At 32.4% G+C, this 14380-nt stretch overlaps 1 protein-coding gene and 1 long non-coding RNA gene across 2 annotated transcripts; both read right to left on the bottom strand.

The window, feature by feature from the left end:
* Positions 1–1357: 1357 nt before the first annotated feature.
* On the bottom strand, positions 1358–2308 carry LOC149906936 (uncharacterized). The gene has a single exon (XM_090103849.1). It carries the CDS (start codon positions 2306–2308, stop codon positions 1358–1360), a length of 951 nt encoding a protein of 316 aa, XP_089959975.1.
* Positions 2309–7021: 4713 nt separating this feature from the next.
* Positions 7022–8412, bottom strand: LOC149906935 (uncharacterized). Its single transcript, XR_016456934.1, has 3 exons — positions 7846–8412; positions 7658–7719; positions 7022–7583 (listed from the first exon to the last, which is right to left on the bottom strand). It is a non-coding gene; the product is annotated as an uncharacterized LOC149906935 (long non-coding RNA).
* Positions 8413–14380: the final 5968 nt, after the last annotated feature.

Here is a 14380-nt window from a genome sequence, read left to right as displayed (position 1 = left end):
TAGGATCATCGCACAATAACAGAGACTCTAAATTCTTTTGAAGAAGCCTATCATAGGCTACATCATAATTCACATATTCAATAATTTTTGTATTTACGGTATGAATTTTAAGTTTTGATATACTTAAGAAAATTGTTAGATGATCAGTGATACTGGTATTTAATACAGCAGAATTTGCCGAAAATTTTGAATTGTTTAGCTTCACCATAAAGTGGTCTAAACAACTAGAGTCTCTCGTTGGCAGCGTGTGTGCAGCAAGAAAACCATGATCAGCCAGCATATTTAAATAAGTAACTCTATTATTACGTTCGTAAGATTGTTCGTTCATACTATTTAGAATGTCAATATTATATCTCCTGTTATAATTATGTTACGATGTGATTTTATATTTACAAGGTGGTTATTAAGAGATTCTATATATTCGGACGCATTTTGTTTAGAGGGCGATCGGTAGATGCCCAAAATGGTAAGGTCAAGGATTTCCAGCTGCACACAAGATGCATGTACCAATTTAATTTCTTTTAGGTTAGGTCTGAGATAGGATTTAGCATAGATAATAACTCCATCGTTTTGATTTTGATTAAATACCGATTCTAGTGCAGTATAATCAGGTATTTGTGGGATAGGTTTAAATTTATTTAATCTACATTCTGTAAAAATTAGTACGTCCACATCAGATTTTAGTACCGATACAGTTGTTAGGAAGTCATTTAGGTTACGGTAGATACTTCTTATATTTTGGCACATTATAGTAAGATCTGCATTTGAAATATTTATGGATTTAGTAAGGTCCTGTATATCACAACTTATTTGTGGAAATGGCATTGTTTGGTCTAAGTCTCTTATTGCATAAAGTTGATTAACTGCTGCCATTTTTTAAGTAAGTGTACACATGATGTATCAGTGAGGCTTTTATTAAAAAGCAGAGATATTGTATTAGTTCAGAGAGAAATTGACACTGGATAATAATGTCATAATCAAAACAGGTTATGTATGAGATGCTAAAGTATACGGTAATTAGTATAGATTCCCCCAATAAAAGGCCAAGTTTTATGAACTCGTAAGACTGTTTGAATGATAGCAATATGTGTGCGGATTTTGTGTATGTGTGTGTAGTGTAATTTATGATAATAGCTAAATTAAGTGTGGTGTGAGTTGAAATATGAGTAGTTAGGTGAGTAGAATAGTGTACTGAGATACATCGAGAATTCAAACTAGTTGAGGCATCAAACAATTCAAACTCCTGTATATGCTTAGATACAATCCAAAAATTAAAAGTAAAGTAAAAAATAATATATAAAACTAACACTAGAGCAGTTAATGAGAGACAATAAAAAACAGATAGTAGTACCGCGAGTCATGCTTGTGTCGTAGTTTGCTGTTGCTGCATTAACTGATGAACTTGTGACTCGGTTTTTATAGTGATAATTGAAGACTTTTCATCCTTTCTTACGTATACACGACCAAAAGACGTCCAGCAGAACTTAAAGTTACCCGATCTTGTGAGATCTCTTGCGAGAAAGAATAGACGAGCACCCTTTTGAGTTAATTGTTCTGAGATAAAAATAGGGGTGTCACCATTTGTCATGAGTCCCAAGTGTTTCGCTTGTAGTTTCGTTTTGTTTTTAATATTGAAGGATTTCGCCATACTCAGTATATCGCGTTTTAATAATGCAGAACCCATCTCGATTACAATAGTTGAGTTCTTTACAGTATCCCCATTGCGGGACTTGGGACGAACTCGAAAAATATCCCGAATTTGAGATTTATCCAATTTACAATCAATATTTCTGGACAGGTGTAAAAACATATTTATTAAATCTTCCCTAGATTCTCCACTTTGTATTGGAACATTTTTTATCTCAATGTTTGTTTTACGAATATCCCTTTGTGTATCTTCAACTTTCTCTTCTAGCATGACAATATATTCTCTATCCTTCTTTGCCTGAATTTCCATATCTTGTATTTTTCTTCTGTATTCTTCATTTTGACTTGTTAGCATGGCGATGGAATTGTCTATATTGTGATTGGATTCCTGTATTTCTTTCATTTTTGCTGCGATAGTCTGTAGTTCTGACTGTTGGTTATTTGTAAAAGTAGAAAACATGGCTTTAAACTCCTCTTTAAACTTATTGAATTCAAAACTTAGATCATCTTCCCTTCCACGTTTAAGTCGTTGGGTAATATAAGTTGATGATTGGGAAGTGTCAGACAACTCATTTAAACGGGAGTCTGAAGAAGATTTATCTGAACTCATGCCTGGGGATAAGCCAGTCTTCTTAGTCGGTGGACTACGTTTAAGTGGCATTTTTCAATTAAAATTCGCAGTTAATTTTATCAATAACAAATTATGTTTATTCCGGTTTGAGTACTAGGGAATTATGAACAAGTAGAGGTAATCAATCAATTATGTATATGCAAAAGAGTTGCGAATATATTTCCGTCTCAGCTGTTCAAAGTAGCAAGTCACAGTACCAGGGTCACAAAAGTTGATAGGAGGCTTCCAAATAATTATTTCTTATGTTCGCAAATGCGTTCTTCTTTTATCTTCAATTAAAATTAATTGATTATTTAATCAATGAAATCTTTAAGGAATTTAATCTTTTATATTCGAGTGATATACTACGGTGACATAAACAATTAGGATGTTTTTTATTTAATACATCACAATGTCTCAGAAGAAATTTGAATAATTATTGCATTAATCTAATATTGGCACATTCACCAGGGTCTCATAAGTCCAAGGAGGTTTATGATTCCTCGTATAGTTCTTATTATGAATTAGTTTTCGTATAGTAAATTCTTTCGTACCTTTATAATAGTAGTTTATTCTGAATGAAAGACGGGGCGCAACGAGCAGCGTAAGTTGTCACTTGGTTGTCTCAGTTGGAGTGAGCAGGACAGCAAAAGGTGCTGTAGTTATTGTTAAATAACGTAGCTGATTGTACTAGGATCGCAATAACAGTAAGGAGGTTTATCGCACGTTCTTGTACACACAGCTTCTTGCGAGTATGCGCTCCTATTTTTCGTGATGGATTTTAATGTGAATAATTACTATTTATTCAATAAACTAATAAGCACTACGGTTAAAGACACGACTGCACGCGAGCGTGGTCCGAGAGGAAGAGGGATATTTATTTAATTTGAAGACTGTCTAGTACTTACTTATTTCTGGTAATAATATAAATACAAAGCCCTCTGTTAATAATTTATCTTGTAAATATAGTATTCATTGATCGTCCAACATTGCTCTGATATATTCTAATCGATTTCGACTCGACTATTCTCACTTAGTTTATCTTGACTAACAACTATCAGTGATTTGTTATCAACTGCCTATCTCAGACAGGCAACTATGCCACTTACAGTTATTTTCTATTATGTTTAAATTAGTAATATGTTTTGATAAAAAGAACTCTGCGTAAAACGTAAACATATCCACGCTAAATTATAGTTTACTTTTGAATATTTATAAATCCATTCTTACTTTTATAATTAAGTTTATTATTATTGCACCGCTCTATATACTCCACAACTGTGGACAAGGTATAAAAAAGAAAATTATCGAATTTTTAGGGTACAATACAATGATTCGTTCCGAATTTTATTCAAACTACCGCGTTGGTGTAGCGCGTCTAGCATGTTCGCGGAAGCCCGCGTGCCGGTTCTCGATGCATTGATCAGGCATCGCGTTGCTAGATTTAGGAATATTCTTTTTACTTCTAGTAACTCGATTATAAATGCTTTAACGAATTTTGGTAGCAGCATCTTGGCATTTTATGCCCGGCTTCTGCGTTAATATTTAAATAACTTCTAAATTGATACTTTTTTGTGTTATTTCAATAACTGTGTAATGTAATGTAACTCTTGTATTTTTATTTTTGCCTAACGGATCTTAGTCGTCCATTAATGTACATAATAATTCAATAAAGGATATTTTATTTTATTTTTTATTTATTTATTACACTCAATTATATGTTCTACCTATATGCCTTTATCCATAATGGGATTCTAAATGCCTGTTTGGTTCTAACCAGAGATATAAAATGTGATTTGCCCTCTCACTAAATTGGATATAAAGCGAAAATTCAAGCCATCACCCGAATTTAAACCAGTGTGGCCTAAAGGTGTCAATTGTCACCGTTATCAATAATCGATACTTACGAATTAAATTCCATATACAGCGTGCTCCTAAATTTCAGCAACTAATCTACAAGTTATCCAACATCCATCACGCGTTAGCTATAGGCTTTCACAATTGAATGGGCCCGATGGCCCGTTACGATAGCGCTTTGTAACTGATACCGCCGCGATCCGTGACATGCAAATGTTATGTAACACCCTGTATAGCTTTTTAAACACTTTTAAAACAAATTATTGAATTGCATCCTTGCTTACCTTTTGAACGGGTACCAAATAAGCTATTTGTGAGCGAAATAGATCGAATATAATTTTACAGTATCAGACATCAGTGTAACAGTGTTTCCACATGGAAGAACGGATACATACATATTATTATATTGTGTACTAGCTGTGCCGCGCGGTTTCACCCGCATTACTCCGCTCTTGTTGGTATGCATGATGATATATAACCTATATTACTCGTGGATAATGTAGCTTTCGAATGGTGAAAGAATTTTTAAAATCGGTCCAGTAGTTTATGAGCCTATTCATTACAATCAAACACAAAAACAAAGTTTTCCTCTTTATAATATTAGTGTAGATTATGAGAAATAATACCAAATAAGAGTCAAAATAAAACAAAAATATATAGTTACACGTACATAGGTACACTTAGGTATAATTCAACCCGTTTCGCAACTTGCAAAAATAACGAGCAAAAATATAATTGTTATTTAAAAAAGTAAAATATCTTCCTCAAATTTAATATTTAATTTAATGTGAATGTTTATACGAGAAAACATAAAATGAAAACGCTAATGACGTGTTATAAATTAACATCCTCATAATTACGTACATTTTCATTAAATACGAGGATATACGAGGAAAGGGCTTTTCTAGAAAATTCAGCATCAAACAGACAATGTGAATTTCGCTGTTACACAAAAATACGTGATATTTGAATATTTATACCGAGAAACGTACGTATAAAAAATAATCCCTTCGATTTCTACATGATTTCTATAAATATCTTCACTATATAGGTACTTCGTAGCTATGTTATTAGTGTACAATATGTAGGCGACAAGTTAATTGTTTTATTTTTCAACTCGATTTCCGCCTGCGGCTTCGTCCGAGTTTCAAAGAAAAACTTGCATAGTGTCCGTTCCTGTGGCATTTCCGGGATAAAAAGTAGCCTATGTCTTATACTGGGTCTTCAGCTACCTGTATACTAAATTTCATTCTAATCGGGTGAGTATTATATGCGTGAAAGAGTAACATACACCCATCCATCCAACCTCACAAACTTTGGCATTTATAAAATTAGTAGGAATACATGGAATACGCATATTTTATTAGCGTATTATTATTTTAAACTGAAAAGCATGTAAGGATATACAAATCTAAAGATATAATATACATAATCCGAGCAGAGCAGTGAGCACCTTCTACGAACTAATTAATCCTACTTTGTAATGTACGTTATAATTTACAATGTACTTAATCACAGCGTCAATTAACTCGTTACATTCGTATTTATTTAAATTTCGTCTTCATTTTAAAAAAGGCTTACATTCCACGCGAACTTCATTATACTTACTCAAAAACATAAAGTATTGATTTTGTTATGTTTTCAAAACGTGTGCAGAGAGAGCGCTATTTTTGAAATAGATAAAAAACATAAATTAACAAATGTATTCAAAACATCTTTTGATTGATTTGATTGTGTGTAAATCAAATCAAACCATCACAACACAAATGATTCATACGTTAAAACTTAAAATATTAATCAAATCTAAATTAAATCGGAACTATAATTTGATGGCGACATATTGATAAGGGGATCATCAAAGGCAATGGATACAAATGAATTCGGAACATCAAATCTATGAATAATGAAGCCCGTTGACCTATACTCCAATATTGATAATCTTGACTCCACTATTATAGCAGTTGAATGAACCTTGGATCGTTGTTAAAAGGGAATAAATTGATCAATTTCGGTTATTAAGACGATACACAAAAAAAATCCACTGCTTGGCGGGCGGAGTCTAATAGCTCGCTATCGCGAACGCGGGTGTGCGCGAAGTCATTCTTGCAAACTCGCCGCGCTGCCGCTGGCCGACTCGGGACAAACATGTATGGAGTCGTCATACAGTTATAATATTGTTATACATTTATTTAATTGTTGATTTATTGGTTTTATTTTCTTGCTTATAAACAAATAATCTTCTTTTTAACAACTACTTAGACATTATTAATAATTATTATTATTTCGTAATGTTTACTTTATTACAAAATAATACAGGTTATAAATAATCTTTAAAATAACAAAAAATATTGTTACTCTGAAAAAATGAAATGGTACTCAATAACGCGGACTACTGAATTGATTTAGATAGAATTGATGCTGACGTAGATATTACATCATGCCCAGAAATGAAAGGTACTATTTCTGAAAGAAGTTATAAACCCTAATTCTTCTCAGTCAAAGTCAAGAGTGGAAGATATCACTAATACAGTAAAACTGATGCGAAACTTTGGATGTTAATGTGTATATTTTTTTGTTAGTTGTTACTTAATCACGTCAAGACTACATTAACAATTTTGATAAAATATAGCTAATTGCCTGGATTTACACATAGGATACTTTTTATCCGAACTGAACACTTCTGTGGGATAAAACAGGATTCACGATATAACCTAATTCCACGCGGGCAAAGCCGCGGTCGGAATGATATTTTTTTAAATAAAAAAAAAGTTTAAAAAAAAACACAAAATATATTGACGCATGTATTTATTTTTTGCACTCTATTATAATAATTGTAATTATTCATTACAAATAATCAAAATAAAATAGCCAGAACAAAGTTAGGCCCTGGTAGGGTAGGTAGTAGGCAGGTACAGCAATGTGAGACGAACACTGGCTTATTTATACCAATAATAATGTATTATAAACATTAAATTAAGTTTACTTTCTAACAACAAAAATACATAATATTAGCTAATGTGAAAACGAATCAACCAATCATCCCACAACAATGAAATGTGCACACAAATATTCATCCAAATCGGTTCATGTGATTAGGAGGAGTGACTGCAGCGCCATCCTCCGGGCCCAATTGTGTTTCCAGATCACCCAGGAACTCAATTTAATATACTTACACAAAATTTTTCGAAATGAAAACTCACATTACTATGTAAATATGAATATAAACCTGTTTTAGTACTAAGCAATTTCCCGCACAGGTGTAGTAAGTATAAATGAAATAAATATCGACATCAAATTCTTTATACAACATACTTATCTACCACCTACTAAGAAATTCTTGTTTTTTCGTATTTTTTTAAAATATAATACTACTCCAACGAGCTCCTGTTCCATAATTCCATATTACGTCCACCATACTTCCACTAAGTTCACCATGATTTTTTATTTCTTCGCACTTTGTTGCTTTTTGCTAAAAATGGAATCATGCGATAAAACCAGTAGAGCGTTGATAACATACATTTTTGACTGAATAAAGGTACTTACGAAGGAGTGGGTTCACATTGTGAACAATCAGTGGGTTTATTTTCCTTCTGGATTCCGGATTTCTGAAAAGATTATTTATGCTATAAATGAAAAAATCTTACACATTCGTTATGTACTTAAAACAGGGGTACATATCAAACATCGTCTATAATACAATTATCATCAAATTTAAAATAAAACCAACTTACTTCATTAATTTGTTCCAATTGTAAGCATTCTTTTTCCTCCAACCTTTATGTTTCTTCTTCTTATTTTCTTTATTGTCCCCATTTGTCTCATTTTGTCTTATCGTGTTGTCACCCTTTTTTACGATTGCGCAAGCGACACAAGTTCCCCGTGTGACGGCCGTAGCGGGAATGACTCGTGCAGCGATCGGGGTAGGAAGGTACAGGGCGGCTCTCGCTATATTGGCTGGTCAGGCGCTAATTTCAAGTATTTCTTGTTTATTTCAAAACCATCGCATATTTCAAAATTCTAACACGGTAGACGTATAGGTTGTATATTTTATAGTTAATATCCAAAAAGTCGTACCTTTACGTTTGTTATTTTGAAGATGCCAGAGATTAAAAAAAAATAACAATGAGAACTTTGTATTTTTTTTCTATCGAGAAAATATCATGGAATCATGTTTCTAAAACGGTAGACGTATTGTGTTACTATTGAACTTTCTTGTCAAGAATTTTCATCACGACAACTTTAATAATATAAAAATTACGAAGGTTTAAAAAGGGCCGTAAATGTTAGAAAAATTAATTCATCACCGCTCATATGCTTTGCGCAACCACAGTTGCAAAAATAAAATACGCTAAATAGCTTGCAAAAAAAATAAAGGTAGCCTACTTTGCTAGTGCTCTGGAACGTGCGCCGCGCGTTCGACGCACCGCTATTAAAACTTAATTTATGACTTCTGCGAGAGGAGTACTTCAAATATATTGACTGTAATCGATTGCTATTGTAATAATACTATACAAAACTGTGTTATTACTACAATATATGATTACCGTATACCTTAAAAAGTTATGAAATCGTCTAAAGTCTACTAACTTTTAAAGTCGTCTTTATTACATATTTATTACAACGGTCACTAAAATATTACTTTATAACAATAAAACACATGTTAGAGAATAATCTGGTAAGTAAACACGAGTAGAAATCAATAAAATACAACAATTACGGCATATTTTAACACTTCCTTGTAAGACACGTAAGATACAAACTAAGATATTCCCAAAATTCTGTTTGAAAGGTTGGTAGTACTGGGGAGAAAAATAGACGAATCAATTAGTTGTCTTTGGTTTAAATACGTAAAAATTAGACTCTGAGAGTATGAAATAGAGTTTATAATCAATTGAAATAAGAAAGTCGCTTTGCAACCACAGTTGCGCGAAACAAGATTCTCGATCGTGTTTTTGCAACTGTGGTTGCGCGTAGCTAAGTAAGGGGTCATTTTTTTTTTCTCAAGCAAAAGAATATATTTTCATTTCAAGTAGGTTTTAAAGATGTCGAAAGAAAATTAAATTAACAGTGTTACTAGCAGATTCTGTAATCAAATGTATTTGTTATTGTAATTTTTTGGACTCTATCATAATGAAACTTCATAATATATAGGAAATCTTATATAATTGTAACGTTTTTATTGTTTAACAATATTATGCTAAACCCATAAGTATTATTAGAATACACAAACATTTAACTTCAACGCTAGTAAAATAAACTACTTTAAGTAGAGCCATTTTATGGTTATAGATGAGCTATCAGGTGATTAGGAAACAATACTTCAAATATAATATTAACAGAAATAATGATACATACATAAACTAATACGAATTTAAATCAATCATACATGCCATTTATCAATCACCAATAGATAGAATCTCTCCTCATCAAACTAAATAGTCAGGACCTCCAAACTTTATTTAAATTAAAAAATATATTCAGTAATTGCTATTTAGTATTTAGTTCAAAATTATAAACGGTCACGTACAAATGTCCGATAAACTAAAATATTCACAATAAACAATGATCTAGTGGTTACATCTAAATTTCAATTGGCTTCGCAAACAGCGGTATCAACCGGTAATCGTATGCTAATGGTATACAATAGCCGGCGAATCATACAAGCTTAATGTGATGCTTGGACATTCATCCAAAATGCATGCCCTGTATATTATATAATACGTGTATGACGTCATCGTAGACAAGTCCAAGACTTTACTGGCTCTATGTAGGACACATAATATCGATAATATCGTTACAAAAAAAACAATTGTTTTATTTATATAACTCTTCAATAGAATAGTACGCAGTGGAAATCTTGACTAATTTGAGTAATGAAGATTATAAATTTATTTAGTAGTGATATATTACTTAGTAAAGATAAATTACTTAGCTGTAGTGATCTCTTCCAGGCAACCATACGAGACGAGAAAAGAAAGCAAGTTCCAATAGAAAAAAGCTTTTTAATCTGTTCTTTAGATATTATATGCAGCTTTATAATATATTGTATTACACATAACTTCTCCATAAATTTCAGTGAAGCAATAAAAAAGAGCGAGTGTGCACACGTGTCAGAAGTGAAACTTCTTTGGCTAGATTGAAAGATACCAAAATGATCGCCTTACTCCATGACGTAACGGTAGTGCCATGACATGAACTTGAAATTTTACTCTCAATGCGCCTAAAGAAGTTTCACTTCAACATATAGATAAGCAAACCCCAAACGTGTAATGCTATGTAAGTCGCCTTTACATGACAAATATTTTACGTTCGTATGAGTAACAGAAGAAACACGAACAAAACCAAATATTACATGAACAATATTTGAGTTTTCATAAGTTTTGTTTGTAAAGTCAACAGGTATATTAGAAATAGGGTCACATTCCAACTATAATTATGACAGGCTTTAATTAATACACACTACTATATGTAAGTACTTATAATATGTAGATGAAATCACTGAGGGAATAATTATTATGTTTAGTTCTAATCAGAGTACTCCGTATAGTATTCTCGGGTTTCTAATAACCATACCTATTCTATGCTAGTATAGTAAAAGTCTGTTTGTCTTTACGCTTTCAAGTTTTCATGAAATTTAGCATAAAAATAATGGATGTTTAGACAAAGGCCTGTTGGCCTTTTTATCACATAAAAAGAGCGTGTGTGCCGAGCACACGTGTCAGAAGTAAAACTTCTTTAAAAATTCAAAGGTACCAAAATTGTCGCCTTACTTCTGACGTGACCAAGAAGCTTATACTTATCTAACGTGACGGTATTGCCATGACGTGACCTTGAAATTTTACTCTCAACGCGCCTAAAGAAGTTTCACTTCAAAAATGTTTGGTAGGTAGTAAAAAGTGAAAAGAGATTTGTGTTTTAATTGCGTGCGAATCCGGGGGTGGAAATATCATTTGTTATAATCGACTATCCTAATTTAATAGAACTTCAAAATTACCAAGTTATAGTACAAGTTGTTGACGCAAATCGGGGGAAATTCACACTTACTGAATCAAGTTTCATAGTATCGATCTTGGGGTAATAATAATTATAATATCTTAATCTTAATACTATTATAAAGGCGAAAGTTTGTCTGGATGTTTGTTACTCTTTCACGTAAAAACTACTGAACCGATTACAATGAAATGTAGCACACATATAGAGGGTAACTTGGATTAACACATAGGATAGGTTTTATCCCGGAAATCCCACGGGAACGGAAACTATGCGGGTTTTCCTTTGAAAACGGGGGCGAAGCCGCGGGCGGAAATCTAGTGTATAATACTTACGACTACACGTATCTCGTATACGTAACAACGGATTTGATTTACCAACGGAAATCAACAAAAAGCTTCGGCATTATGATGAAAAAGAAATCCCTAGGGCCTAGTTTATAATAAAGCTTGATGTAGTTCGTAGTATTTATTATAATAGCACGTATTAGTTACTTTCGTTCCGCTCAATACAAAACATGTTAGGTTTTATTCATCAAATTTATAATTAAGGCAATTGTTGCACTTATAATTGCAATTAATATTGAAAATAATTATGCAATAAAAAATATATCAAAAGTACTCATTAAAAAATATACAAAATTTCACAATATTTTCGCTTGCCAACCAATAATTTATAATTTTTAATCCTGTAAATTGTGGCGTGTCGTAATTAACGAAAACAGGTTAAGAACTAAAAGGAAACCGTCGAAATTAATTAAAATCTCTTCACAGTAATTATTTGATACTTGTTATGAAAATAAAAGAGAAAAATTATGGGATTGTGTTCACTAAGTGTTCACTAATTAACGGTTATCTGTATATTGTTTGTTGATAATGTTCTTATTTTCCTCGCTTTTCAATTTTTACCTTTCCACTTCTATTTTTGCAGATTTTTTCATTAAGTTTATTCTATATAAAAATATAAAAATTACAGTTTTAGATTTACAAGTTGCCTGTAATACATCGCTTCTAAGCGATAAGGCCGCCTAATTATACATTAACTTTATAATATTGTTTTTTTTATTTATTATTTCGTTATCTTTTTGTTGATATTTTATAATGACCAAGATAATTAAAAAAAATCGATAAACGCCAGTGTAAAGTGAGTTCCATCGAGGAGCAACTAACGAGCCACTTAGGAAGATTTATTGAGATGGCTAGGCCTCACAAAAAACTTCTCACCAGGGCCGGATTAATAAAAATCATGATAACGATGAAAAATTTTGTTCTTAAAATGACGTTATGAAAGTGTTTTAAATAAATTCTCATTATTAAAATTAGAGATAGCGTGAGAATAATCATAGAATGTGAATTAAAGCATTTTTAACTTTTATTATCTTGAATGCAATAAGATTTATTTTTCCCTTTTAGGTAAACTAAAGTATACGTATAAAATAGAGTGAAAGGCTCTATGGTATAAACTATCAATATAAATGTTGATGTGCAGAAGATTTGTATATTTAAATGAAGGTTAGACACCATAGTACCGAGCTGCAAAGAGATCTAAAAGCTATTAATAGACCGAACAAATCGACCCATATACTTTTTAAATCAACAAACAGCTCGTTGGCTCGTAGCGTATTAACATTTTTTTTTCTCGTAGGCATTAAGCTGGTAGCGCATTTGTAAAAAATGTTTTGCATAAAAATCCCAAACGTACAATAACACCGGAGTCTGGCCCATTGCGCCCCTTCTGTATTCGCGTCCGTAATGGACGGCGCGCTAATACGCCAATGAAAAACTCCCAATTGCACACTGTTTGCTAAAGCACCTACCGAATTGGTGCAAATTCATTGAATTATCGCTCTGCTACGCTTGTAGTTCCACGAATTACTGCCCATTCGGAACTTTATTACAGATGCCATTGTCGTTTATTGCGTTTATCCTACTTAGCGCTGGATTTTTGTAATGCCCACTATGAAGGACGTTACAATATGTTATATACGCTTACAGTAATGTGCTTATTGCATTAAAATAATCTTCTGTGTATGTATTTAAAAAGACTCTTAAAACATTCCAACAATCAATCTGAACAAACATATCATGAAGCCAATTTTTTACCTAAAAAATCACATTTTATTGCAGAAATTTAATTAGGTTAATTATCTAGCGAAAGTGTGTTTCATAAGATATTAGAAGCGTCATTCATATTAATTTCACAGCTACGTATTTGTCCACAGCCGCCTACGGTACGTATTTACATTTCATCTATCATCCCAGTGAGACGCAACTGCAAGATTTATTAGTGGGCTCTTTTACGCTCCTAAGAGAAATTCTGATGTGGGCGTTGGATTATTTATAAGTTGTCTAATATTAGTTTTCTGGTTTGCACAAAAACGAGCTTCAAATGAACTAGTGCTATATCACCTCATTTGCTCGCTAGACTTTCCAACTACAAAAAGAAGTAAGTTTTGCTGTCACAAACATAAAAACAGTGACGTCAAAAACTTCGACTAACTTTCTTCTATTTTACATAAATAAACACACACACACACACACACTAATGTTTAAACACAGTAATGTTTAAATTTCAATTGTTTTTTTGTTAGTGTTAAGAAGAGGCTCCCTAAATTTTATGTGAATTTGTATTAATATTCTGAAACAGTCACACATACAATCAAAATGGAACTTTAGTATATGATTTATTGGGTTTTTTTCTTTCCATGTACAAGACAGTTACGTAATTGTAACATTTTCGCTCGATTCATTTTTTATTAAAAAATTATGCCTTTTTTAAGGATTACTACATTTTATGTTAGGGAGCCTCCTCTTAATACGACCATTATAAACATAGTTAACAGTTAATTATTTAGTATCTTCATTTATACGCGTTTCGCAACTCGTAGGCCAGTAGTACAGAAGTTAGTATTGATAAATCACTAAACTATTTGAAGAAGCCAAGTTCCGAAGCTTATTAGCTTTCCCCCAGACGAGTTCGACACATTTGAATCAGGTGTTTTGAACGTGTCTAGAACTTATACATACGTGTCAATTTCTAATGTTGAGTCACACACAAGTCGGGAAACCTTTGCTGGGAAAGCTTTGAATTACATTCTATCAGTACCACATTAATATGAAATGGATATTCATAATCAGAGGTACCTTATTAAATGGTTTACGTACCTTAGGTATTTAATGGTAACTGGTAACAGAGATATTTGACATCCATTTAACACAATCACACAAATTGGGAAATTGGATTGTCTTCAAAGTATATAATTTAACTTACATTTTA

The sequence above is a fragment of the Colias eurytheme genome, chromosome 7, assembly GCF_061535395.1.
Source record: "Colias eurytheme isolate Ceu_HAF_F1 chromosome 7, ilColEury1 Martin Lab GWU primary, whole genome shotgun sequence".
NCBI lineage: Eukaryota > Metazoa > Arthropoda > Insecta > Lepidoptera > Pieridae > Colias > Colias eurytheme.
This window is presented reverse-complemented; position numbering and strand designations above follow the sequence as displayed.